The sequence below is a fragment of the Cimex lectularius genome, unplaced genomic scaffold (genome assembly GCF_000648675.2).
Source record: "Cimex lectularius strain Harlan isolate CLEC.00 unplaced genomic scaffold, Clec_2.1 scaffold297, whole genome shotgun sequence".
In the NCBI taxonomy this organism is placed as follows: Eukaryota; Metazoa; Arthropoda; class Insecta; order Hemiptera; family Cimicidae; genus Cimex; species Cimex lectularius.
The window spans coordinates 282,065-309,924 of NW_019392866.1; the positions used below are offsets into that span (position 1 = coordinate 282,065).

The 27,860-nt window shown below is 32.4% G+C and overlaps 3 protein-coding genes across 7 annotated transcripts; 1 reads left to right on the forward strand and 2 right to left on the reverse strand.

Moving 5' to 3' along the window:
* On the reverse strand, nt 1-6,106 carry LOC112127629 (iron-sulfur cluster assembly scaffold protein IscU). The gene is made up of 4 exons (XM_024228862.1): nt 5,681-6,106; nt 1,863-2,087; nt 1,724-1,802; nt 1-370 (listed from the first exon to the last, which is right to left on the reverse strand). The coding sequence occupies exons 1-4, from the start codon at nt 5,756-5,758 to the stop codon at nt 291-293; spliced, it is 462 nt and encodes a 153-aa protein (XP_024084630.1). The 5' UTR covers nt 5,759-6,106; the 3' UTR covers nt 1-290.
* LOC106665222 (DNA mismatch repair protein Msh2-like) lies at nt 6,098-27,824 on the forward strand. The gene is made up of 16 exons (XM_014391487.2): nt 6,098-6,218; nt 10,859-10,908; nt 18,776-18,899; nt 18,974-19,119; nt 19,192-19,296; nt 19,570-19,734; nt 19,794-19,982; nt 20,045-20,226; nt 21,071-21,268; nt 21,644-21,867; nt 21,958-22,100; nt 22,158-22,329; nt 25,859-26,080; nt 26,202-26,434; nt 26,891-27,205; nt 27,265-27,824. Exons 1-16 carry the CDS (start codon nt 6,191-6,193, stop codon nt 27,523-27,525), a joined length of 2,757 nt encoding a protein of 918 aa, XP_014246973.2. The 5' UTR covers nt 6,098-6,190; the 3' UTR covers nt 27,526-27,824.
* On the reverse strand, nt 10,114-18,465 carry LOC106665224. 5 transcript variants are annotated; one of them, XM_014391488.2, is made up of 20 exons: nt 18,358-18,464; nt 18,201-18,298; nt 17,028-17,114; nt 16,644-16,742; nt 16,479-16,574; nt 16,315-16,410; nt 16,149-16,244; nt 15,988-16,080; nt 15,824-15,919; nt 15,660-15,755; nt 15,502-15,597; nt 15,343-15,429; nt 14,808-14,894; nt 14,649-14,723; nt 14,464-14,553; nt 14,077-14,178; nt 12,420-12,521; nt 11,958-12,059; nt 11,508-11,600; nt 10,114-11,428 (listed from the first exon to the last, which is right to left on the reverse strand). In XM_014391488.2, exons 2-20 carry the CDS (start codon nt 18,295-18,297, stop codon nt 10,968-10,970), a joined length of 2,151 nt encoding a protein of 716 aa, XP_014246974.1. In that variant the 5' UTR covers nt 18,298; nt 18,358-18,464; the 3' UTR covers nt 10,114-10,967. The 5 variants fall into 5 exon arrangements, with proteins under 5 accessions (XP_014246974.1, XP_014246977.1, XP_014246976.1 ...); XM_014391491.2 differs by lacking the exon at nt 11,958-12,059 and having other exon boundaries at nt 18,358-18,465; XM_014391490.2 differs by lacking the exon at nt 14,808-14,894.
* Nucleotides 27,825-27,860: the final 36 nt, after the last annotated feature.

Sequence of the window (27,860 nt, forward strand, 5' to 3'; positions counted from 1 at the left end):
TTTTGAATGTACTGATAATTTAATCATCACTAAATCTATATAAATGTTTATAAATAACTACTAAAACAGTATTTTGCTTGTTTTCTAAATATTAACGGTTTACCTACAAGAAATTTACAAAATAAACTCTAATGCATATCAACCTGTAAGAAAAGACAATCAGCTTATCACATGGTCTGCAGGTATAATATTAAAATAAAATTATAAATTCCTCTCGTTAACATATGAAACAAAAACTTTAAAAACATAATTTAATATCAATACGACTTTAAATTTTGAAAATCGAACAACTATTTTTTTTCTGTGCCCTCTGACTGCTGTTTGATCTTGTAGTCTGAGAGAGCGGCCTTAATTGCATCTTCAGCAAGCACTGGAAATTAAATTATATTAGTAATCGATTTACATAATAGAATTTTTTTATTTCTAGGCCTTATTTTTTAGGTGTTTTAAATAAATGTTGAATTGTTTCAGCATCCTGTGCCAATTGTAAGTATATAGTTTATTTCTTTATTGATAAAATATAAACATGAAAATTTCTGCCCGAACAACTATATCGGTCCAGGCTGGATCAACTAAAAACTATTCTTTAACCTTTTCAGGGCTGATTTAGAATATTAAAACACGTCCCTCGCCTATAATCACAGCTGCTACACGACCCCACAGCCTGATTATTTTGCATATTGCATCGAAATTTGGAGTGTTAGCTTCAACTCACTCTTAAATCCTTTTGAGGTGCACCAATTCAGTTGAAAATTTGACAATACATTCCTCAGATTTTATAGTATATAAATGATAAGAAAAAAACAAAAACAAATAGAGTTGTATTTAAGAGAAAATTTATTTTTCACAAAAAATATTCATTATGTATATTAAAACATAACTAAAAAACAAAATAAATACTGTGTGAACAGAAGGAGAGCATATAATAATGGAATGAAAGATAAAGAACTGTTCAATGGAATAAAGGATAATTATATCCTTTATTCATCTTCCATGTAATTATAAAACAATTTTAGCCTCAAGAAATGTTAACTCCTCAAGAAGGTTCACACATTTTTAAAGAAAATTAAAAAAGTCTAGAGTGAAAAGTTTGGAATAATAAAAAATAATTTAAAAAGATTTTTTTAAATGGCTATGGCTTATCAGCTAATGTCAGAAATAAATAAATTAATTAAAAAAAAGAGAAAAGAGTGGTTTGCTGGTGATGAGGGCGGAATAGGAAGGTGTGGAGTGTGTCATCCATGAACTAACGAGGTGCCCAATAGAAGATATCCAGTTGGAGCTCTTAAAATGTAAAAATCACAAGAACGAAATTACTCCTCACAAGGCCTGGGGAGCATATAAGCCCAAAGGAGACAGTTTGTCATTGGGCCTTGGGAGCCTCCAAGCCCAGATGAAATAATTTGTCACGAGTCCAATATATAGGAGGAAATATTTGATATTAATTATGTAATTAAACAAAATATAAATTATATGTAGTTTGTTTGTTTTCTTCAATTAAATAAATAAAATCATATAAAAGCTGTGTCAATAAGTAAAATAATCAAATGGTGTGATTTTAAGTCTACTAACTTGAATGTTGTTCAACTAATATATGATTTAATACTAAAGAAATTGTAGAACTAGCAACATTTGTCATGCCAAGCTAGACAGTGTATGATAATCTCTGAAATGATCAACTGCAAAACCAAAAAATCTAATTATAACTAAATTTAGTACATACTAGAGCAATGCAGTTTCACAGGAGGCAATGCGAGCTCCTTTGCGATGTCAGAATTTTTCAATTTTAAAGCATCTTCCACCTGAAAGAAAATCAAATCTTATTGTCAACTTGCAAAATTGTTCGGAAATTTTTAACCAACCGTTTTCCCTTTGACCCACTCTGTGGCGAGTGAGCTCGAGGCAATAGCAGATCCGCAACCAAAAGTCTTAAACTTGGCGTCGACTATTTTACCGTTCTCGTCGACTCTGATCTGAAGCTTCATGACATCTCCACAGGCTGGGGCCCCGACAAGGCCTGTCCCAACGCTCTTGTCATTCTTGTCCAATGACCCGACATTCCTTGGATTCTCATAATGGTCGATTACCTGCAAAAGCAATATTTACAACTGATAATAAATAGGTTTCCAGCAAGACAACGACCCCAAACGCATGGCTTGGAATCGTCAAGAATGGCTACTATATAATGCTTCTTGCCCAGCCCTGCACAATTGGGGTAGATTGCCTCATTTTCATTGTATCTATTGAGCACTAGTCACTTGGGATCATATTGAAAGACAGCTTATAAAAAAATAAAAAAGAAGAATAAAAACAAAAACCATTTAAAAGGAGAGATTTTACAGGAAATGACCAACAACTAGTTTTATTAATGAAATGTTATTAATAGTAACAAATAGTAGGAGTGAATCTAAAGCGGGTCCACTGACCCTAGCTAGGGTGGTGGGGGGTCTGTGGCGAACTTCAGGAAAAATTAATGATTACAAAAATAAACGTAGAATAAATAAATAAAATTTAAAAAATTTTAATAACAATAAGTACTGAAAATGAAAGTTTATTTTTTAGAAGTAGTCATGCAGTCATTGTGTTCTCCAAAGAAATACTTTAGCTATGAAACAAGTGCCAGCCTCTTTTAAGCATGTTTTGAATGAATCTGTTCAAATGATCAATTATATCAAGTCGTGGCTAATGAAGCCTTCTTCATTCCTTGCGTTTCCATACAAAAGTGAAGAGGCTGTCTTGCGGAAAAGCACTTTCATGATTACAGGACTAAAATCTTGTCTCTGTTTATGGTCCACAATGTAAAAATGTCGGATTTTGTAAATAAGTATGTCAATCTAATGTTCGTTTTCATAGAGATATTTCTCTCCATCTAGGAATGGAAATTGAATGGACTGGCTAATTTACAGAACTTTAATTTACTTCATATAATACAAGTAGCTAATTTTAAATACTTGAATATACTTGAATGTGAGGGGTCTGCCCTAGATTTTCTGTGAAAGGGGTCCGCTGCCTAAAAAGTTTGGGAAGGCTTGACCTACAGATAACTGAGATAAAATTTAGATAAGTAGTAAGTAAACAAATAAAAGTAATGCATTCAGAGACTTTTTTTTTATTGAAACATTAACTATATATGTATGTTGTTTAATTTCTATGTATTGATTACTATTACATACTTGCAAGGCATTTTGTTGTTAACGAATTTAGCTTTTTATTACTTTATTTTAAAATAATAATAATAATAACATTTATTGTTAAATATAAGTAACAGTGTACAATATATTTACAATAATTTTTTTTATTTTAATAAATTTTTTAAAAAGCATCTGCCGGAGTTGGTAGTTCTTTTCATTACATCATAATTTAATTTATTTTACAGTGGTAACGTTAAAGATGATTTTAATTAACATAAAAAATACATCAAAATAATAATCTAAACTAAAAATCGCATTTTTCCACCCAATAATGCAAAGTTAAATATTAAAATAGGAAACAATATTTTTAAAAAATCAATACTAATTACTTTAATTATTTGGAGATCATGGGGGCACTCTCAACACAACACACAAACAGAAAACAAACACTTTGAGTCCTGAAGATAATCTCAATAAAAATCAAAACATTGGCATGATAAAGAAAATGTTTTTCTCACTATCTCCAAATAATCATTGGCTAACGGTCACTAAACACCACACAAAACTATAATATACTAATTTAACAATGAGCAACAAAATTATTAATTAAACTCTTATTATTAGTACCTGCATTCCCAGGCCTTATTAGCAAAATCAATTAAAAAGGTTTACAGAGCCAAGTGCTTGGCAAATTTCTGACAATCGCTGGACCATCGCTACTTCCCCATGTAGAGCTGGCGACAGTCAGCCAGCACAGGACATTTACAAAGGAAATTATGAAGATACTCCATGGCAATTGCACATAGAACATCTTTCCCTCAGAGGAACCTTCCTCAACCAGGGCAAATAATCGAAAAAATAGTTCTAAATTCCCCTCTCAGCTCGAACAACCACCTCAATTGACAAAGATTCAATCCAGAGACACTGCAGTCAAAAACATTGAAATCTAGATCTGATTACAAAATGATTCTATACAGAAGAAAGTGCTCAGACTGCATAGCCATCCTCAGAGATTCTGCCTGATGAAATATTAATACGTTCTGTAAAAGTAAAGAAAGCTGAGTCTTACACTGAGACATTGTCTATGGAAAGATAAAACTCACAAGAGTAGTTGCGAGCCAAGATACCCCAGGAATCAAACCAAAGAGTCCTTTGCCTGATCACCCTGGCTATGTTTGCCAATAGATGACCTGGAAGTGACAACACCCTCAAACAAAATTTAAAAATGCAGAAATTTGTATAAGAAACTTGGATAAATAGAGGATTCAATATTATGGTGTGGGTAGCCGAGTGGTTATGTCGTCAAGCTCTCGTCTAATAGATCCTGCAGTGGTGAGTTTGATTCCCACCATTACCTTCCGACTTTTTTTTGTGACGCCTAAGGGTACTGGTGGCCGCAATTGAAAAAAATTGGCACGGCACTCATCAATGGAAGGTTTGGGGCGGAATCGGATCTCAGCAACTGAATTTGATCCAAACTCCATTCAAAAATTAGTTTCTTTGATGGAAGAACATCAGCACACAATGAGCTTATGTTCACACGTATGTTGCAAGCTCCTAAAAATGAAGCCAGGAAGGAAGCACAATAAGCCGTATACTACAGCTGCAGTGATTAGGGGGAACTCCTTCAGTTCTTGGTATCCATTATTAAAAAAAAAAAAAAAAAAAAAAAAAAGATATAAGAAGGGGTGTTTGTAGGTAAAGAAAAAAAATATATTTTTTTAATGAAATACTTGAAACCTTTCCAAGACATTGTGATTATAGCACAATTTTGAGTTGCATAACAAATTAAGGATTGCAACACATTATAATAAACGTGATATTTTGATTGCAAAGGCACTTCGTTTTGTGAGAAAAACATTGACCAGATGTGGACAGACCCTGCTTAGCCCTTTTTTGTTGAAGCGATGATTGAAATAATCGAGGTGTCAAAATGACTCCCAAATCAATTTAAAAGGTTTGCTTCTATTTCACTAAAGATGTTCAGAGACCTTTTTTACTGGGTTTAGCTGGGGTTTTTGATCTAGCATATTCCACTAAATTATAAATAACGTGATGTCATCATAATTATATTGCAAACCAGCTGGAGGTAACTGTCACTGGACAGAAACTCCACAAAACTATTGAATTGATTTCTTTAGGCAAAAATAAATTATCTAAACTTATACTATTTAAACTGGAATTTACAATCTACAATAAAGTTATTTACTTAAAATAAATAAATTTATACAATGTCAAGTTAAGTTGCGTTTAAATCGATAATCATTGCATAACACATTGCACCACTAATTTCAATGAGGCAAGTTGTAAAAATTTAGGCATGGAATTGCGTTGTAAACGTTGAAAGTAATTCATTAGGAAATAATACATATAATGGAAATTAAATATACAATTAACAGTTCAGAAATTGTACTTTTTTTTCTAGAAAAAGTTCTAAATAGGATTCAACGTTTACTGAAGAATTATTGTCCTAAAAAAATGTTCAAAAGTGACAAATATGTTATAGTATTTTTGGACATTTTGAAACTATTTTATAATTAAATAATTACATTTTTGTGATATAGCAAGGCAGGTAGGCTGAAGGACTTGTTGACGGTCGGAGTCTTTATCGCCCTGAATAGAGACATTTTTCCTTTTTTTTTGTTCAAAAAACAAAAAGGTAGAGCACAAAAATTTACAAAACTCAAATAGGTCGAAGTTGTTTAGGTCGTCTGGAATTGTGCAATGGAAACAATTTTGAAACCTCGCCGCGAAAAAAAGTGAACCAAGGCCGCCGACTCGAAGGTGAAAAACGATCGAATTTTCACGGTTTTTTCCTTCGACAATTATATTTTCCCTCTTGTATCAGATTTTGAAATTTCCCGTTACAATTTTCTCGTGTGGTATTTGCCTTCGATCACTGTCAAATAATCTGTCAGTATCAAGGATTAGTTATCAATTCCCGCTCTTGCGTCTCGCCCGGTTCACGAGTCACATGTTTACTGTATCGTCAGTACATCTTTATGTTTTATTAAATTATTTCGGATAAAGATATCGAGGAACCATTCCAAAACATCAGGATGACTGCTAAAAATCACTTTTCCCTCGGTAATTCACACATTAAAATTATCAAGCATGTTGCCATAATCATTGCCATTTCCACTTTCACATAAAGGCAATTTGTTCGAATCATTAGTATATGATATTATCAACACTCAATTACGACACCTCGTCGTTGATGAACATCATGGCTTTCATAAATCCACCACGTCAAACATCACTTTTCAATCTGCAATAATCAATTCATTTAAATGTATTTAAATGTATCTAAAACATTCGACCCGATTAACCATGATATACTTATAAATTGGACTCCATGGGCTTTACTACTCCGTCAGTAAAGTGGTTCAAATCTTATGTATCTAATTGGAAACAAGTAGTTAAAATAAACTTCTTTTCAAAAGATTCCAATTCTATGTGCCGCAAGGTGGACATCTCTCACCTATACTATTTTTTTTTAAAGGGGCATCTGACAGCTTGGTTATTTTAGCCCTGAGTGCATGTGAAATACAACACACTCAATACATTCACACCTGTATACATTGCATTCATTCTGCTTGTAGATGGAGTACTTATTATTTCTCCATCGATCTGCATACAGTAACAAACTAATCTAATTGGGGTTGATGGGGTACTTTTATAAATATTTCGCCATTGACCCAAGTCACAGCTCGAGGGGTAATGTGGATGCTATTTCACCATCTGCCCCTCCCTAAATACACTTTCTCATACAGAACACACTTTTGATGGCTGTATACAATAAAAAATACCTAATTCCCCTAAAAAGCAGAACAGAGGACCCTGAAACTCGCTACTGTGTCCAAGAACCATTCTTAAGTCCGGCGGCATACCTACACCCTCATGGCACGACAAGCCTCTATTATGTGGGACACATTGAGCAACCTTTGTCTGTGTAAGGGGCACCTATGTGGGCTTTGGCCCAAAAGCTGGTGCCCGTGGGTCAACCGAGTGTGGCCAATTTTTATTCGGGTGAAGATGATTCCTTGTCTCCTGTTCAGAGGGCCTGATTGTAATGGTCTGGTCTGCAGGGTGGAACGTTTATTACGTTCGGCTTTCACACGTTTATTATCCTCCAGGCCAATGTGTCCGGAAACCCAGACAACAACCACCATTTTTCTAAGAAGCTCCAGCTCTATGTATTTCTCTACCAAGAGCATCATGAGAGGGTCCATAGAGAACCTGTCTCGTAAGCCCAGACAGCACTCAGAGTCAGTACCTACAAGGAAGGCTGAGTTCTCCTCGGTCTGCACCGCCAAGAGAGTACCAAATTGCATACAGCTCTGCTATGTATATGCTGCAAAGATGGGGCAATGAGCAGGTGGCCACTCCATAGCTATACATGACACATGCTTCACCATCGCTGGTCTTGGACTTGTCTGTAAAAATTGGACGAAAACCGGCCTATCTATTTCTAAGTTCAAGGAACTTGGCCTTGTTGAGGCAGAATACACAATTTGGGCAACTTGACCAAATCATCGCTGACGAGTACGGCTGGAAAGGCCCGAGGGGTGTCGGCTGATTGCCATTACTATCCCTAGCCGCCAGTCTGGCCCTCCCTTAGGCTTCATCGAAGTGAATTCTGGTAATCGTCCTCGAGCAAAGCCTGTTGTAGACAACTTTGTACGGGCACTGGTTGATCGTCGAGGGTAATCTACTCTCTCTGAAGTTCAGGAGGGAAGACCCTCAGCTCACAGCACAGACTGGCCAAGGGGCCGATCCTGAACTCCCTCGAGCCTATTGAGCTTTCACCTATTCTATTATATTTTATTTAGTTTGTATACCCTTTTGCAAATAGTTTGTATGTGAAGGTTGAATGCTAATTTAGTATCAAGCCAGATTCCTAAATCTTTAATGCTGGATAGTCTTATGTGAGTTTTATTAATCATAAATTGAAAAGAAACATTTGTATGGGAGTGATTATAGAGCATTTGTTGTTCGAAGTCATATTATTTTTATAAGTTGTCATTTATGTAAGTAGTCTAGTAAATGCTGAAGATTCAAGACAATCTATATTAGAGTTGGAGTGAAATAATTTTAGATTGTCTGTAAATAGTAATGATCTCACAGAATGAATAATAAAAGGAAGGTCATTGATAAAGAGAAGTTGGAAACTGATCCCTGAGGTACAACAGAATTAACTTCAAATTTAGATGAATAGGTAGACTTATTTGAATTCTTTGAAGACGATTTTTTTTTAGAAAACTGTGAAACCATAGGAGCATAGTATTACTAAAGCCAAATTCTTTTAATTTTAAAAGTTATACACTCAAATGCTTTGGAGAAATAAGTGAATATAATGATTATTTAGAGATCATGAGATGCACTCTGGGTGATATAGGCTTAGAAAATATTTTCTTTATCATGCCAACAAGAAGATCTTTGTTGAGATCATCTTCAAGGCCTGGGATTTATAAACATTGTTGAAATTATAGAAAAACATATAAGATATGACTATGAATTTATAAATGATATACACAATATAGAAATTTTAGGTTTAATCAAAGTACTTGTATATTATGTACATCATTGTATAAACCAGACTGCACCTCACGATCTCTAAATAATCATTACCGAATGCCAGCAATTTTGGGGGCACTTGCTGATGGATTGTGGTCATATCTTTGAGAACAGCATGGAATTTAATTTTTCTGGCTGGCCTAAATGCAGTCTGTTTTTCAGCATTATAGACATCCTTATACCAGCAGATGATGTAATGCCTCTCCACGCTGACTTGGTCAAACTTCACGTTACACTAGCTTACAAATAAATCACAATAAAATAAGTCCATCCTGTCCAACCGATTCTCGCTTGTTTGATCCAATTTGACGCTTTGCTATTTACAGTTGTCTATATGTTTCCTAATTTTTTTTTTTAACGATCATTCTTACTGACAGAACTAGTGAGAACAAGCAGATTAAATTGTAAATTGCAAAAAAGGAGACTAACATGAGTGAAGAATTCATCTAACAGTAGAAAGAAAACATCAGACTAATGCAGGCCATACCAATCAATATTTTTGACATAACTGACATGACTAAAACTAACTAGCTTATTGGAAAAAATCATCATCAATCAAAAACATTACTGTTTTATACCAAAGAAGAAAATGAAGTAATTCTTGTTATACAGAAGGGCTTAATATCAACTACCTGTTGGATGTAGCTGAAGAGCGATCAGAACCACTGTACAATACTTTCTAATTATTCTCAAATAAATGCTGAAGTGCTATTTTTGGATTCGAACCCAGAACCGGTAGTATTGTCCTAAAAACTTGACTGACTTATTTGCCTTTTTATCTCAATGATTACAGAGCTAAATATTTGTGAAACATAATTGTTTTAAGAATTAGATTTCTTCATCTTTCTAGCTTATAATCATTGTTTATGTAATAATTACATAAAATAAGGCATTAAATAATCATGCTAATCTGCAAATTTGTTTATAAATTAGACAATTGTTTGATTATAAATCATTATACATTACTAAAGACTAAGATTGATTAGGATCTGTGATAATTCTTATCAGCACGAGTTTGAGCTGTGCGCTATTATTCTTCTGATTTATGACAAGCCATTAAGCCATTGATTTTAGAGAGTTGAGACAGTTGTAAAACAGGATTTATTAGTTCTATTTTTTATGAATTTTTTTAAATCATAAATTGATATTTTTTTCTTACACATTTAAAAAAAAAATTATTTATTTTATTTCATTGTAGAAGTGGATCAGGGATGTAGTAATCCAAACACCACATCTTGGAATCTACTTCTACAATTAACAACTGCTTGTTGATCACTACATTCTTACTATTTTATTTCATAGCCAGAGGTTTTGAGGTTTATATGATTGTTATAGATTTTATTAAAACTTAAGAACAAAATTAATTCTTGAAGTGTGCACTGTTTAACCCATGATTGATGTATTGTAAATATTTTCAAAATTTTTATTGATGAGTAATTACAAAAACCATATAATATGAAAGTATATCACTAAAAAAAAAAGGAAAAATGAAATACATATGAACAGAAGAAATATAAATTTAAAATAAGAAGAAAGATAAAGATTCAATTCAGTAGTTTGATTCAAAAGTTTATGGATGAAATACTTTAAATTGTTATTTTGAAAAAAAAAAAAGAAAAAGAGAGAGAAGCATATTTGATCAGAAAGTTCTATTCAAGACATGTACATTCATTTTTATGGACAGTTTTGGTTTGGTTAACATTTTTTTAATATTTAAATAAAATGTAATGTCATGGTAAGTTATGATCACATTCACACTATAAAGAATGAAATAGACAAAAACATCCTTTGTTTCTATTAACAACAAATTTACACCAATAATCAAAAGCAAAACGAGAACAATTGGGAAACAAATTGAAATCATCAAAAAAATTCTAAATAATGAAAATATTGTTATATATTATTACCGATAAATATCTAAAAATATGTATTACATATAGTATTACAAGTATTATTTTATGTTTTAGTATGTTTGTTTTTAATGTATTTGTACACATTATTATTACTAGGTTTGATTGAACAGATCATTTTAATTACTAAGAAAATAAAATCCTTATTGAAAGAAATGGATGATTTGTAATGCACATTTTAAATTTTATTTATTATTTTAAGGAGACAGATAATTATTTGACTTATAATTTTTGTTTCAGATCTTTGTCAACAGAAATTGTTTATTTCCTATTTTAGAAATTTACCTGAGGTGAGTATCACTTAAAAATAAATTTAAAATTTACAGTTTAGCTTTTGCAAATGTTAGCTTTAAAGGAGATCGAATAGCTTTTTCCAAAATGATTTTTCAGTTGTAGTAACAGGATGAGAAAATGAAGGTCCTACGTTGTATTTTGTCTGTCCTCCGCCTGTTTCTTTATCCAGTTCTGTCAGGAATTTTCCGATCAATTGAGATCTGTCAGAATTGCCTCTTCCAAATTCTACATTGCCGGTCTTCTTTTTTTCTATGTGCTCCTCCACTGCTATTGGTTGGTCGGCGAGAAAACCATCTTGGTCATTCGTGATTGGTGCCTCTCTCTTTACTTTATCCAGCTTTTTCTCTTCCAATTTGTAGCCACCAGGGATCAAATTAATATATTCGGGATATATATGGACCTGGGATTCAGATAAATAATTTCCATCGCCTTTTGTTTTGTATGAGTATCTATCGATCCCCCCATAATTTGGGATGTAATTATGAAATTCAGGGTAGTATGTTTCCTGACTCTCGACTGTAACAAATTAGTTTATTGTGATATGATAGCTGTATGAATTATATTTTTACTTTGTATGCTCTAATGGTAAACACACCTATTTCCGGGTATTCTTTTTCTTCTTTAGGACGCATTTCTATGTCTACATACTCAGTAGAAGGTTCAGTTGTGCTTTCAAATGATGATTCAACTAAAATATAAAAATATTACAGAAAGATTTTGTACTGAGAGTTTAAAAGCTTTATGTCTTTTTAGTGGTTATAGTAGTGTTAGCTAGGCATATCATTTGTATAAGAAATTTCCTAGCTTTTAAATTCAATAAAATTTACAAAGCAAAATCAATGCTTTGGTTGGGCCAGAATGTCAAATTCAAACAATGTTTTAACGGCAACATAAAAATATTAAGATAAATGGATTGATAAAATACAAGAACACATAAATAAATTTAGATTTTTTTAATGGCTTAATAAAAAGCAAAAAAAAATAGTTAAATGAATTTTATTTTTCTATGTACTTGTATATATGTATGTTCTAATGATAAACGTACCTATTTCGGGTTCCTCTGTGTATTCGGTTTCTCCTTTAGGATGGTTTTCTTTGCCTTCATACTCTGTAGAATATTCAGTTGTGCTTTCCAATGATGTTTCAACTAAAACATAAAAATGTAGTATATTACATAAAGATTTTGAACCGAGCTTAAAAGCATTATGTCTTTTTAGTGGTTATTGTGTTGTTGGCTAGACATTCCATTTGTATAAGAAATTTCCTAGTTTTTAAATTCAATAAAATTTGCAAAGCAATCAAAGTCAATGCTTTGGTTGGGCTGGAATGTCAAATTCAAACAGTGTTTTAACAGCAGCATAAAAATATTAAGATCAATAGATTATTAAAATGCAAGAACCCATAAATAAATTTAAATTTTTTTAATGGCTTAATTGAAAAAAAAAAGTTTTATGAATTATATTTTTCTATGTACTTGTATATATGTATGTTCTAATGATAAACTTACCTATTTCGGGTTCCTCTGTGTATTCGTTTTCTCCTTTAGGATGGTTTTCTTTGTCTTCATACTCTGTAGAATATTCAGTTGTGCTTTCCAGTGAAGTTTCAACTAAAACATAAAATGTAGCATATTATAGAAAGATTTTGAACCAAGTTTTAAAGCATTTTGTCTTTTCAGTGGTTATAATGTTATTAGCTAAGACATAGGTCTTGTGTCAGAAATTTCTTTTTTTTTTATTTCAAAATTTGCAATAGTTTTGCACGATTGCATTAGAATAAGTTGAAATGCTTAATTTTAAAATTCTGAAAGTTCACACATCAGGAGGCTAAATTAATACCCACAATTATTTTTTGAATATGTATACCCTAAGTTATGATTCATAATGAAATGACAGTTGAAATGCACACCTTAAAACAGCATTGAAACAAATATCCTACAACCTTTGAAAATAGATAATGATGTATAAAATATGACAAATTTTTGGGAAACAATTCCATGGGTTTAACTGACACTTTAAAAGGCTTTAGGACATTATAAACAAACTGCACATAATGGCAAAAATGTTGGTGGTTTTTTGTTTATTTCATACTTATTTTTCTCACTTACAATGGCATAAAATCTAAGTGTTGACAGTCTAAAAACAGAACAATCCAGCTTTCCAATGGTTATCATAATGTTGAATTTAGATAAAAGTCAGAGGAGTTTTGTATTTTTATGTGAAACAACAGGACACCGGAGAGAGAAAAAAAGTCCAGCCCAAAAATGTCACCATAAAAGTACATATTTAAGGAATTAAAAGTGTGCTTATAATAAAAATCTGAATTAATAAAAAATGACACTACTGGAAGTATATATATTTTATGTATTTTTTTTTACTTTTCATTCTCATTTAATACAACCGTGCATAATCATTTTTTATCCTAGATGAAAAAAACCAATATAATAGTATGTAGTAACCTTAAAATACGTGCACAACAAAGACAGAAAAACCAATTTAAAAACTATGAAAATTACTTCTCTTCCTGGATCCTCTAAGCTCATTGGCAAGAATGCTTGGACATTGGCCTAATATTTTTTAATCCTTTTAAAAAGATAGTTTTAAAAAGTAACTTTTACAATTCATTTCAAGAGACGTGTTTGTAGAACTCCTTCAACCTGATAATGAGCTATAAGCTTGAAATCCGGATCGTTGAAAACAACTTACTTTGAGTAGGAATTATATTTTTAAAAGGATTGAACACCACACTCACTCCACCATTCATTTCTTTAATAATTTTTATCTTAGTATCACCAAAGTTTAAAAAAATATTCAATTCAATGTTTCAATTTCATCATGTGAAACGGTGTAGATTTGTAAAATATTAAAAATTATAAGATTATCAATATTAGCAGAAAATAGGTAATTGGGGGGAATTGTCCTCTGAGCAAGGTAGAACAATAGGAAAAACAGTCTGGTGAGAGCTGAGAATTAACTAGTTTTCCCTTGGTTTTTTTAGGGCTTAATTCTTCAACATGTATATTTAATACTTAACCTAGTCAAATCTTAAATAATTATCCCTAATATTAAGGATGATGAACGAATAGAAGAAAAAAATAAAAAAATAAAAAGAATGGTTTTTATAGTGGCTCAATTTAAGCTAGTTTGTTCTAATGGTAATCATACCTATTTCAGGTTCTTTAGGGTTTTCTTTTTCTTCTGTAGAATGTTTTTCTATTTCTACATCCTCTGCAGACGATTCAGTTGTGCTTTCCAATGATGTTTCATCTAAAACATAAAAATATTGCATAATATTATAGGTTATTGAACCGAGTTTAAAATTCGTTTGTAAAAAAATTTTGCCTCTATATATTCAAAAGTTTCACCATGGAATTTTATTATAACCAATATAGTTATTTTGTTGTTTTACCGATAACAAACTTTGTATGCATAAAAATCAATAAAGTAAATTGATTTATTATTTTTCTACAAAGAAAATTTCTTCCCTACTTACTTCATTGCTTAATAGGACCAACTAAAACATATACATAAATAAAAAAAAAATAAACGTACGCATTGTTCCGGGAATCAATATCAAAATTCCACCATCCTCACTAGAAAAATGATCTGTGTTGTCAAATGAAGGTTTAGCATTCCAAATATCTAAAATATGAAAGAAATGTTCACTCTTAATTTTCTTCTATAAATTAGCTTCAGTAAAGAAACCTATGTTTTGTAAGTTGTTAAATAAAACAAACCAATATTACTACTTTCTTCAAAAATTTGCTCTAATTCCGCAATTTCAGCAATAATTTCATCTAAAAATAAACTGCCTAAAAATAACACATACAGTATTAGTGGATTATTCATTATTTAACTGTAAAATATGATTTATTTATTTTTGCCATGAAGCATACATAATTTGGCAATATCTTCAAAATTTTCTTCCCTTTTTCTATTTATTGTTTCATTATCATCATGTGTAGTTTCACCATACAAATCACCTACAGCATAAAATGGGCATTACATTATTAGTGATTACTGTATGAAGGAATTTAAATTAGATACGACATAATTTTGAACTGGCTCTGAGTCACTTATTGAGCTGGTCAATTTTCGCATGATTTTGATTTTATTCAAATAAATTTTGGTTCAAAGCACATTCCCGAGGATGGCTAAAGCCAAAGTAAACGAACGACCCGGTGTCAGTTCAACACATGTTCACCGATTCGCAGACCAATAACCCCCAATAACTTTTAAATTATAAATGCCATAACAAAATTTTTGATAAAATATTATAAAGAAGTATGAAGTTTTATTCTGATGCTGATAATATACTCTTTAAAAAACTGAACATACCTACTGTGAGAGAAGACATGGCATATATTTTATGTAGTAGTTAAAGTTTATGTTTAAACTAAACATACCCTTTGTGTTTTTCAACAAACATACCAAAATTTATGTCTGGAAATTCTTCCTTCGAGTCCTTTCTTGTTTTAGGTTCCTCAACTGCATGCCAAGTTTTACCCAACAAATCCACTACAACATAAAAGTGAACATTGGTATTTGTTATTGTTAAAAGAAGTAATAATGTTTTTCAATGAAAAATACTTATAGCGATTAATTCTTTTTCAAAATCTTCATTTTCCTCTTTTTGTGGTGGCACCTCATGCGCATTTTCATGCCAAGTAACACCAAGTAAATCACCTGTGACATGAAAACATTAGTGTTTGATAAGGATTTTTTTAAATGTATAAATGAAAACATACTCAATTTGGTATGGATGTCTTTAAAATCTTCTTTTTCGACTTTATGTAGTGGCATATCATCCTCATTTTCATGCCAAGTACCACCAAATAAATCACCTACAACATGAAAACATTAGTATTTATTATTGATATAAGGTGTAGGTTTTTCTATGCTGAGAACATACTGAATGGAATGGGGCTTTCTTTAAAATCTTCATTTTTCTCTTTGTGTATAGGCACCTCATCCTCATTTTCATGCCAAGTGCTACCAAATAAATCACCTACAACATAAAAACATTAGTATTTGTTATTAATGTAAAGTGTAATTTTTTCTACACCGAGAACATACTGAATGTGATAGTGCTTTCTTTAAAATCATTTTTCTCTTTGCGTAGTGGCACTTCATCCTCATTTTCATGCTTAGGACCACCAATCAAATCCCCTAAGACATGAAAACATTGTAGAATTTATTATTGATATAACAAGTCATTTTTTCCACTGAAAACATACTCAATGTGATAGGGTTTTCTTTGAAATATTCATTTTCCTTTTCATGAAATGGCACCTCATCTTCATTTTCATGCATAGAACCGTCAATTAAATCCCCTACGACATGAAAACATGGCAGTATTTGTTATTAATTTAAGAAATATTTTTTTCTCCAATGAAAACATACTGAATGTGATAGGCCTTTGTTCAATATCTTCATTTTCCTTTTCTTGTAGTGGCACCTCATCCACATTTGCATGCCTAGAACCACCAATCCAATTCCCTATGACATGAAAACAGTAGTATTTGTTATTGATATAAGGTGTAATTTTTTGTCCATTGAAAACATACTCAATGAGATAGGGCTTCCTTTAAAATCTTCATTTTCCTTTTCTTGTAGTGGCACCTCATCCTCATTTTCATGTCTAGAACCACCAATTAAATCCCCTATGACATGAAAACAGTAGTATTTGTTATTGATATAATAAGTAATTTTTATCTACAATGAAAACATACTTAATGTGATAGGGTTTTCTTCGAAGTCTTCATTTTTCTCTTTATGTAGTGGCACCTCATCCTCATTTTCATGCCTAATCCCATCAAGCCACCAACCCTCTGCAATATAAAAACATTGCAGTATTCCTTCTTGCTATAAGAAGTAACAACGGAGTATGTTTTGATTAGGTTGTTTAATATATGGTAGCTGAGTGGTCACCATGACTCAACTCGTAAACCCCACAGTCATAGGTTCAATTCCCACCATTGCCCTGGTACATTTTTTCACTATAGCCTACCCCAAGAATACATTTAAACATCGCATTCTCTGAATTATGTCGTCTGTTTGGTTAATATTTGAAAATAAGGCCATAAAGAAAAAAAAGTTTTTCAATGAAAACTTACTCATTTCAGAAGGGCTTGTGTCAACATTTTCATCGTATAGAAAGTCCTTATCATATAGACGCCATGCTGCCCTCAAAAAATCGTGTGCTGCAAAAACCACAAGAATTCATGATTATGTGTTAGATTAACATTTCTATGGCTTTGAATTTTTTCTATTCATATGAATGTACATATTTCAATAGGAGTTTTAAATTAGACATAAAATATTTAGTTTTAATGAAATTCATATACAGCCTTATTTGTTTGGATGTATGATTTTCTTACCTTAAAAGTTAGATAATTAACTATGTGTGGTAACAATTTAACCAGTGATACAATCATTTTTTGTTGTTACAATTAGCAAATTTATATAGTTCAGTAAGAAGTCAAGAAATATTTCTATATTTCTTGTATGGGACCGTGTGGCCGAATGGTGAGGGTGTCTGACTCGTATTTGCCACACTGGTTCTGGATTCGAATCCTGGCGAGTCAGTAACTTTTTAATTGATAATAGTATGAAAAATGTATTATAAGTGATGTGACCTTTCATCTTCAACACCCGTTGGGTAGTTGGATGTTAAGACTTCCTGAATGACAGGAATTACTTCCCCCCCTCCCTTGATTACTAATTACCTATATACTTATAAGCATCAAAAGACAATTGAGATTATACATATAATGAAAATTTTCATGTGACTAGCTTCATGTGCCAGAATCTTAGCACATAGACCCTGCATTTGTGGTTCAATTACCACTGTCACCTATTGCATTTCTGATCCCTTTCCACCTCCAAAAATTATGACTTCCTCAACACATACGACGCCACAGAAAATTTCTCCTTTTTTTCTTTTTGTTGGAGCTCTCTTCATTTGGTTTGGGTGATTTTTTAAAATTAAACTTTTCCAATGTTAGGAAAAGGTATTATTTGGTTTCAAGCACTTTTAATCTTTTTCAAGCACATTTTGAACGAAGTAACTGTTTTGTGGTTGTTGAGGCTCATTTAAAATGTATTGAGAAGGAGTAAAAGCATCATTCAAATCAAATGATTGGTTCAGTTGGCTAAGGTTAGTTCAGAATTAAATGAGATGCAATAAACTTGTTATTGCAATATAGTATTAAGTACACACATCAAATTGAAATAACTTGAAATATGGCCAATTAATATAGTAATGTAACAACTTATGTTTATCTTACCGTCTGTGTTGTGATAAATAGCACTAGTGCTTTCGGAACTTGTTGTTATGAGGCAAGTGCATATTTGCACAAGTAATACGCTGTAGATTGAAAACATTCTGCAAATTATTGGACGTTTAGAAATTGAATTTTCAATATGTACATCCTTTTGATCTACCTCAGAACTAGACGTTTTGCCCTATATTCTTCTGCGTACTATTTTTTTATGAATTTTAATCCTGATAATTCTGTACGCTATCTGGGGTTTTAGGAACTGTTAATATCTAAGGTCATCGATTAAATAATGTTCCAGTTACAGTAAACATTATATTATCGGATTATCAGAATTTTTTTATAATTGCTCTTCAGAGAATTGTAATGTTTTTAGATCTATTCTAGGACAATTTTGCACTCAATCCCAAAATAAATTTTATTTGACTTTAACATAATGAAAAACAAATTGATGGAATTGGTGTTAAAAAAGTTTTACAAAATAATTAAACCCTAAACCATCGAATTTTAACATAAAAATGAATTATTCATTCATTAATATTTATTCTTGATTTTTAATTCATTATAATGAATGTTTTATATAGAAACCATCCACGACTATTAGGTTTTTTAATCGGACTGACTACTACACAGTGCATGGGAACGATGCTAAATTTGCAGCTAAAGAAGTATTTAGAACAGAAGCCTTTATTAAAACTATCGGTTCTGGTACGAATTGACATTTTTCTCTCAAGAAACAAACAAGTTCAAAATTACAATTAATCCAGCACCATATTTTACAGATAGTGACTCACTGGATTCTTTGATTCTCAACAAGTCCCAATTTGAAAGTCTGATCAGGGATTTACTTTTGGTCAAGCAGTACAAAGTCGAGGTGTACACAAACAAGGGGAATAAAAATCCGAACAGCTGGACCCTCGAATACAAAGTTGCCCACGTTTTTTAAAAATTAGTTTTATTCCTAAAATGCTTAACATACTTAATACTTTTCATTTTTCAGGGTTCACCAGGAAATCTCAACCAGTTCGAAGAGATACTTTTCTCTGGAGTTGATCAACTTGAGGGAAATTCTACCATTTCTCTTAAATATGATCCTAAGAATAAAGTGAGTTCTAATGCACTAATAAAACAATAATACCATTTGTATTGATTTTACAATTAATATTAAAAATATTATTCATCTTTAGCTTATAAAATTTTTTAACTATAATATAGTTTAAAAAAAAGAAGAAAAAAGGCAATGTCCATGACTTCTTTGAATATAAATACTCTATAAAGTATAAAATGTTTTTTTTTTAAATAAATAATTGTTGTTTAAAAAGAAGTTTTCCTTAAAAATGAATGATTAATATTATTTTAATTTTATGTTGGGGTTTAGGTAACAGGAATTGCTTTAATTGACATTATTGAAAGTCAATTTTTGGTTGCTGAGATTCCTGATGATGAACATTTTGCTAATATGGAGGGCGTTATCATTCAGTTTGGCCCGAAAGAATGTATAATACCGAATGAATCTACACCCGAAGCAGCTGCTTTAAAGAAGGTATTTGATTTACCCACTTTTTTAAAAATTTGTTTCATTAACTGAATAATTGTTTAAAGATTGCTGAACGTTGTGGGGTGCTTGTTACAATGAGGAAAAAATCTGATTTCAACTCTGACGGTCTGGTACAGGACTTAAACAGACTTATCAAGTTCAATGAAGGTCAACAGCAGAGCGCTAACGTAATTCCTCAAATGGAATTTTCGAATGCTATGTCTGCCTTGGCTGCAGGCTTAAAATATTTAGAGGTACCAAAAATTACCTTTTTTTTAAAACTATTAATATAAATACAATTGCTGATATTGTTTAGCTATGTGCTGATGAGGATAACTTTGGAAAGTTTGATATTAATACATTGGATCACGGAAGGTTTGTTCATCTCGATTCAGCTGCAGTGTATGCTTTGAGCATTTTGGGAAATGAATCAACTCCATCAAATAACTTCAGCATAACTTCACTGTTAGATAAATGTAGGACCACACATGGTCATAGGTCTGTTCCAAGTGAAAAATATACAAACACATACAGGGTGTCCCAGTTCCTTCTGACGAAACTCAGGGAATCGATACTCTTCGTTTGGAGCAAAAAATGCTCAGGTGAAAATTTTCGGAAAGTTCTCTATTTTGAAGATATTCGTCAATTTAGGTTTTTTCAACTTTTCACTACCTTACCACATAAAAACGCTTACAACTTCCAAAATGTTGAGACTACAACAAATCCAATTACACCATTTGAAAGAACGCTAAATTTGCTGTAAGATACTTCTATTTGCAATAATCTGAATGACATAAAACGTTATCCAATATCAATTGGAACATGTCCCAATTACAAAATTTAAAATTTTGGTCATGATTGCACGTTCTACTGAGGTCTAATATGCTTTACGTTGATTTTTCAACTCTACTAGAACGTTATTTAAAAACCTGGATATATCAATGTAAAGCATATTAGATGAAGTTTTTGTGAAATTTGACAAGTTATAGGTATTTTTTTGTAACCTCAGTAGAATGTGCAATCATGACCAAAATTTTAAATTTTGTAATTTTGACATGTTCCAACTGATATTGGCTAACATTTTACGTCAAATGGTGTAATTGGATTTGTTGTAGTCTCAAGATTTTGGAAGTTGTAAGCATTTTTATGTGGTAAGGTAGTGAAAAGTTGAAAAAACCTAAATTGACGAATATCTTCAAAATAGAGAACTTAATGAAAATTTTCTCCTGAGCATTTTTTGCTCCAAATGATGAGTAGAATCGATTCCCTGAGTTTCGTCAGAAGGAACTAGGACACCCTGTATATAAACAATTAAAAATTATTTTGCCAATTTTTTAAAAAGGCTTCTTCAACAATGGATAAAACAGCCGCTGAGAGACATCAATATTATATCCGATCGGCATGACATCGTCGAATTTCTTGTTAACGATACGGTTTTGAGACAAGCACTTTATGAAGACCATCTCAAAAAGTTTCCAGATTTGCAGGCCCTTTCTAAAAAACTGGCCCGGAAAAAGGCCACAATGCAAGATTGCTACAGGTAAGCTCAGTACAGTATTAGAAGTATTGACCACTTTTTCACTTACGAACACTGGATCAAGGTACGGTCTTGAGGAAGAAAGCAAATTTAGTTGCTAATGCTTTTGACCTATTTAGAGTCATTATCAGGGAATGTTGGGACTGAGTTGGTCTTCAAGGAAATTTGAGATTGCCTGTTTAAACTTAAATATGTCAAACTGTAGACATATTTAAGGTAGTTTTGCACTGATGATGACTTTAAAGTAAGTCGAAAACTTGGTGATAGCAACTAAATTTGCTTTCTTCTTCAAGACCAGACCTTGATTCAGAGCGTTTGTAAGCTCAGTACGGCAAAAATTAGTTTTACAAAATCTACATATTAACAGTCTGTTCCAAGGATTTACCAGGCTGTCGAAAGGGTACCTCCCCTCATAAGTTTGCTCAAAGAATACAAAGAAAATAAAAATTACCACACATTGAGAGACATGATTGTCTCACCTTTTGAAGAATATAATGCTGATATGGAAATGTATAAAGAAATGATTGTCACAACGATAGATTTGAACCTCGTTGATAGGGGAGAATTTTTAGTAAAACCTGAATTCGATGACAATTTAGAAGGTAAACTTTGACTTCTGTTTTGGACTGCATTATTTGTCAAAAATTTGTTTCTCATGATTGCTTCATAATTTTTGCGAACATGTTTTTCAGCTTTACACAGTCAGATAACCAAGTTGGAAAAGAAATTGAAGGAGGAGATGAACAAAGTCGCACAGGATCTGTCTTTAGATGCAAAAGCGGTAAAACTTGAGTCGAACAATCAATATGGTTACTTCTTTCGCATAACTTTAAAGGTGAGCACAAAGTCCAAGGGTTTAATTTCAAAATGATTTAAATCGCAAAAATTTTAGGATGAAAAAGCATTAAGAAAGAAATCCGCATACAGCGTGCTCGACACAAACAAAAACGGTGTTAGATTCAGAAATGCAAGACTTGGGGAAATGAACGATGAATACCTAACTTTGAGAAATGATTATGAAGAACATCAGCAGGTCGTAGTAGATGGAATCATTTCAACTGCAGGTAGGTATATTTTATACCTAAAATTTAAAATTGGCTTGTAAAATCAGTCTGTAGCATTTTTCAATAATTCAATTTTCTCCCCCTTGTGTTTGGAATCAATGTTTATTTAGTCGTTAGTTTACACACTCTGAAAACGGATTTAAGGTGTTTGTAATTAGTTTTGTTCAAGATCTCGTATTTTAATGTGGTATTTTGCAAATTGAAAATTGAAAAAAAATAATGCATTTTTGTAAGATTTTTTTTATACAAAGGACCAGATTTTCATGCAGTAAAACATAAAAAACATGCATTAAAAACCTCAAAACTTGCAAAATAGTGTAATAAAGGTCATAAACTCTCATTTAAATAGTAAAAAACGAGTGTTGTTGGCCGCAATAGTTTAGGCGTTGACATGGTGCTTGGCTCATCACTTTAAGGTAAAGGTGACATAAGGTGACTTTTAATTAATTATCGTTATTGTTTATTTTATATATTTTATAAACAATTAATTATACTCATTATTCAAACTCAATATATACAAATATCCAATTAAATTGAAAAATATACTACTACTACAAATGCATTAGAAACTTTGCTAAACCTACCCCCACTGGAAATATTCATACAAGGAGAGGCTAGGAAAAGCTCATTTAGAGGAACCAGAAACAAATCGGAAAGGAACTAAACAATTCGGGCATATGACCATAATCAACATCAGACACCCATTATTAGAAATGGGGACTGACTACATGATCCCGGAAACAATCTTCACAACTTCCTATAAAGTCTCAACGGATTATAAAGGAGAGGAAAACACAGGAGAGCATCAGATACAATGATATGGCACACAGATGGCTCCAAAACAAATGAAGGAACCGGACCAGGCGTTTTCTGTACAAGCCCAAAACATGAGCAATCAAACTCATTAGGAAAGTACACTTCGGTCTTTCAAGCGGAAATACATGCGATCAATGTTGGATTGAAACTCATTGGAAACTCTTAAAAGAGATTACACTGACAAAAAATCCTCATAAGATCTGACAGCCAAGTAGCTATTAAAGCATTAGCATGTAAAAGAATCACATCAAAACTAGTCAGTGAATGCATCCAAAATCTCCAAAACCTGTGGAAATACAACAACCTGATGATATCTTGGGTGCCAGGGCACAGGGGAATTTTGGGTGAAGAGAAAGCAGACAGACTGGCCAGAGGAGGATCTGCAAGACCATACATAGGCCCTGAACCTATTCTTGGGATAACAAAAACAAATATAGAATCCTCCATCGCAGAATGGATCCAAGCAAAACAAAAGGAGAAGTGGATATCTCTAGCAGTGCTAGACATAGTAAACAACCCTCACCGAGACTGGCAAAAACACTGCTGCAATTGGAGAGAGAGCCAAACTCAGAGGAGTGGTAGGACTACTAACCGGTCACTGGTATCTGAGAAAACATCTACACAACAGCGATGATCCCATTTGCAGATTATGTAATGAGGAGGAGGAAACAGCCACCCATATCATCTTCGAATGCGAAGCAATAGCTCAATGGAGGTTTAACCTAACGTACGGAAAATACTTAGGGAATCAAACTGCAGCAGCAACAGTAATGACCTGATACTTCTAAGGAGAAGGATCGTGTCTATTGCACTGAACTAAGGAACTAGGAAGGTACAATAAGCCAGAAGGCTGCAGTGCCTGGGGAATACAAACCCCGCTTCCTAGTATCCTTTTCCACTATACCATACCGTACTATACCAACACCAATAAAGCAAGTTTTAAAGATTATTTGGAGATTGAGATGCGGTCTGGTGTGACATAGGTTTTAGAAAAACATTTTCTTTATTGTGTCAACGCTTCGATCTTTATTGAGAACATCTACATGGCCTGGGATTTATAAACATTGCTTAAATTTTATAAGTACTTGTAGGATATGAAAAAAATTTAAACAAGTTTATAAATCCCAGGCCCTGAAGATGATCTCAATAAAGATCGAAACGTTGGCTCGATAAAGAAAATGTTTTTTTAAAACCTCATCACAGCAGACTGCATCTCACGATCTTCAAATAATCTCTAACTAACGCTCACTAAACACCACACATTTACATCTGCAAGCTTTAAAGTTTATAAACTTTTTATAAAAACAAATAGCAATAAACAAATTAATACACAATCAACTTTAAATAGTAAAAAATTAATAGCAGTAAAGTAAATAAATTTTTTCATTGTAAGTTAACACCACTATGTTATTTTATTGTATTTATTTATTATCTCTCAGATTATACCTCCTATCATCCATAAGGTGTTTTACCATAGAAAACACCAAGTTTTTTCTTTAAAATAATTTTACCATTGGTTTTTGATTCCTGGTAGTCCTGTAGCTACCACTTTTGAACTTTCGGATCTACGAACTTAGGGATAGGGATCTTTTATATTATTTATACTGCTGACCTACCTATACACTGTCTTCACCACCTACGTGGATGATACCACAATTTTGTCCTCTACCTTGAATCCAAGCTACTTCCAACATCCAAGAACACTTTGAGCTTATTAAAGACTGGTGCAAAAAGTGGAGGACAAGACTGAATGAAGAAAAATGTGTTCATGGACCATGCACATTGAGAAAACAGACTTGCTCTCCATTGTACATCAACAAAGAGATACCAACTTCCATTCATGTCAAATACTTAGGACAGTACCTAGACAGCTGACAGACATAAGACAACTAAACAGAAAACTTGTACAACTATGAACACTTCTAGGACCAAAATTTACATTGGCCATCAAAACTAAACAAATCTTACATAAGACTTCACTGCAACCACTTGGGATATATGGAGTGGAATAGTGGTTCTGCCAAGCCATTTAACATCCAGCACATCGAATCCTTCCAATGAAAAGTCCTCTGTAGATGAAGAAAGACTTTACATTACAAAAAAGATACTTTTTAAAAGGATAGTTCCTACTCACAGTAAGTTGTAGGAACTATCCTTCCTACATAGTATCATTTCTATTACAAAAAAGATTTTATCGTCAATTCATTTTCTCCATAAAAATGACATATTTTCTAGTTAGATGAAAAGTAATAAACATAAAAAAATGGGGAAAAGTACAATTTTATGCCATGAACTGTAAAAATGTGTATTTGCATGCGATAACACTAAAACGCAATTTTGTGCAAAATAAGAATATTGTAAAACAAAGAATGTCCTTTCCATGATTTGACTTTCTGTCTTGATTTCATTGTGATCAGAATTAGAAATACAAGATGTAATCGTATGTGAATCTGGTCTTAAATGATGCCTAAATTTAAGTTTTATCACATAACCCACCTCAATAACACGAGACAGCAAATTAACGCATATAAGAGCAATTTATGTTTGTTAGAGGCATAAACGGATTCTTCTCACTTAGAAGAATTTATTGCACCACATCTCCATCTTTGATTCTCTCCTAAAATTCAATTTTCATTTTTAAATTTACCCATTTTAAATCTATACAGACTTATTTTACAACTTGATAAATTAATAAATTCTTTGTATTTTTTAGTTGGTTATGCCTCAACGATTAATAAACTGAGCTTTACACTTGCTCAGCTTGATGTTTTATGCAGTTTTGCCGTTGTGGCAGCCTGTGCCCCAAAACCGTATGTGAGGCCTGTCATGAAACCGGCTGGTTCAGGGATTCTTAATATGTCGCAAGTCCGGCATCCTTGTCTTGAAATGCTAGATAACATGTCCTTCATTGCAAATGATGCAAATTTCAACAAAGGTAATTCAAATTTAACACTACATTCTATGTTGGTTTCAAATTTAGAGCGCTTGTATTTAAACCGTGGCCTTTGCAGTGATGCCAATGATTTTTTTAAATTATATACAATGTATATTTTTAGACAGTTCACTATTTTACATAATCACCGGCCCGAATATGGGTGGTAAAAGTACATATATAAGAAGCATAGGGGTTGCAGCTTTATTGGCACACATTGGCAGTTTTGTCCCTTGTGATGAGGCTGAAATTTCTATTCTCGATGCCATCCTAGCTCGTGTTGGAGCCAGTGATTCTCAGTTTAAAGGAATGTCTACTTTTATGGTTGAAATGGTGGAGGCCGCGAGCATCCTTAAGGTGAGAAATAAATTAATTTACAATGTTTTTGACGATTTACTTGCAGCAAATGAGTTTTTAATTCCTTTTTCAATAAGCAACCCTCCCCAATAAGCAAATCAAATAGACAAAACTATGTGTAATGTTTAATCCTTAAATTAAACTTTAAATTTTCAGTTTACAGTGTAATTAATTTGGATTAGAATTTCTGAGAAAAATATCTGTGGATTAAAGAGAGAAAAAAACACCTCAGACAGATCATGCTTTATTTTCTTCCAATACACTCCAATTAAAAGTTCAAATGTGGGACAGTTTAAAAACAAGCTATAGATTAAAAAACAAAAATAATCCAGTTGTTGTTTATTATTGCTCCATTTGGTAGTTTAGTCCAATTAATTAATTTTATGTTGGTCATTTTATCTTTAATATTAATTAATATTAAATTATACAATTTTTTATGGTAGTTGTTTTTGTTAGATGGCAACTGGTAATTCTCTTGTTATTATTGATGAACTGGGTCGAGGAACATCTACTTACGAAGGATGCGGTATAGCATGGGCCATTGCTGAATTTCTCGCCAAAGAGGTAAAGCCGTTCTGCCTGTTCGCAACTCACTTCCACGAGCTTACAAGGCTGTCTGATGAAATAAAAGAAGTTGAAAATCTGCACGTTACGGCAGTGACGTCAGAAGATTCTCTGACGCTTTTGTATCAAGTAAAACAAGGAGCTTGCGATCAAAGTTTTGGCATACACGTCGCCAACATGGCCAAAATCCCTCCACGAGTTATTAATGTATGTGTGTGTGTTATAAGAACTATGAATTTTAATTCAACTTAAAATTCTTTTCGTAGGACGCTAAGAGGAAACTTTCTGAATTGGAAGATTTTCAGAGCTTGATCAAATCAGAAGATGATGTCAAAAAAAGGAAAATTGTCCAAGACGGTGAAGCTGTAATAAAAACAGTCTTGGACCAAATAAAAAATGAGCACTTGGAAAATCTAAGCGATGACGAATTAAAGTTGAAAATTGAAAACCTCAGGGAAGAAATTATGTCAAAGAAAAATACTTATCTTGAAATACTTACCAAAAAACCAATAGAATGTTTTCCTTGATTGTTTTCTAAAATTTCATTGTCTCATACATTTTTTTTATTCTGGTAATACTGTATAATTTATCTGCCCATATGAAAGTATACTTTAGATTTTTGGAATTATTTAATGTGGGAGGGAGACCAATAGAATGTTTTCCTTGATTATGTTTTCTAAAATTTCATTGTCTCATACATTTTTATTTTTTTTTTATTCTGGTAATACTGTATAATTTATCTGCCCATATGAAAGTATACTTTATGGATTTTTGGAATTATTTAATGTGGGAGGGAGACCAATAAAGAATGTTGTCAAGAAGGCAATAGCACAGTTTGATCAATTATTGCCCAAAAAATTAA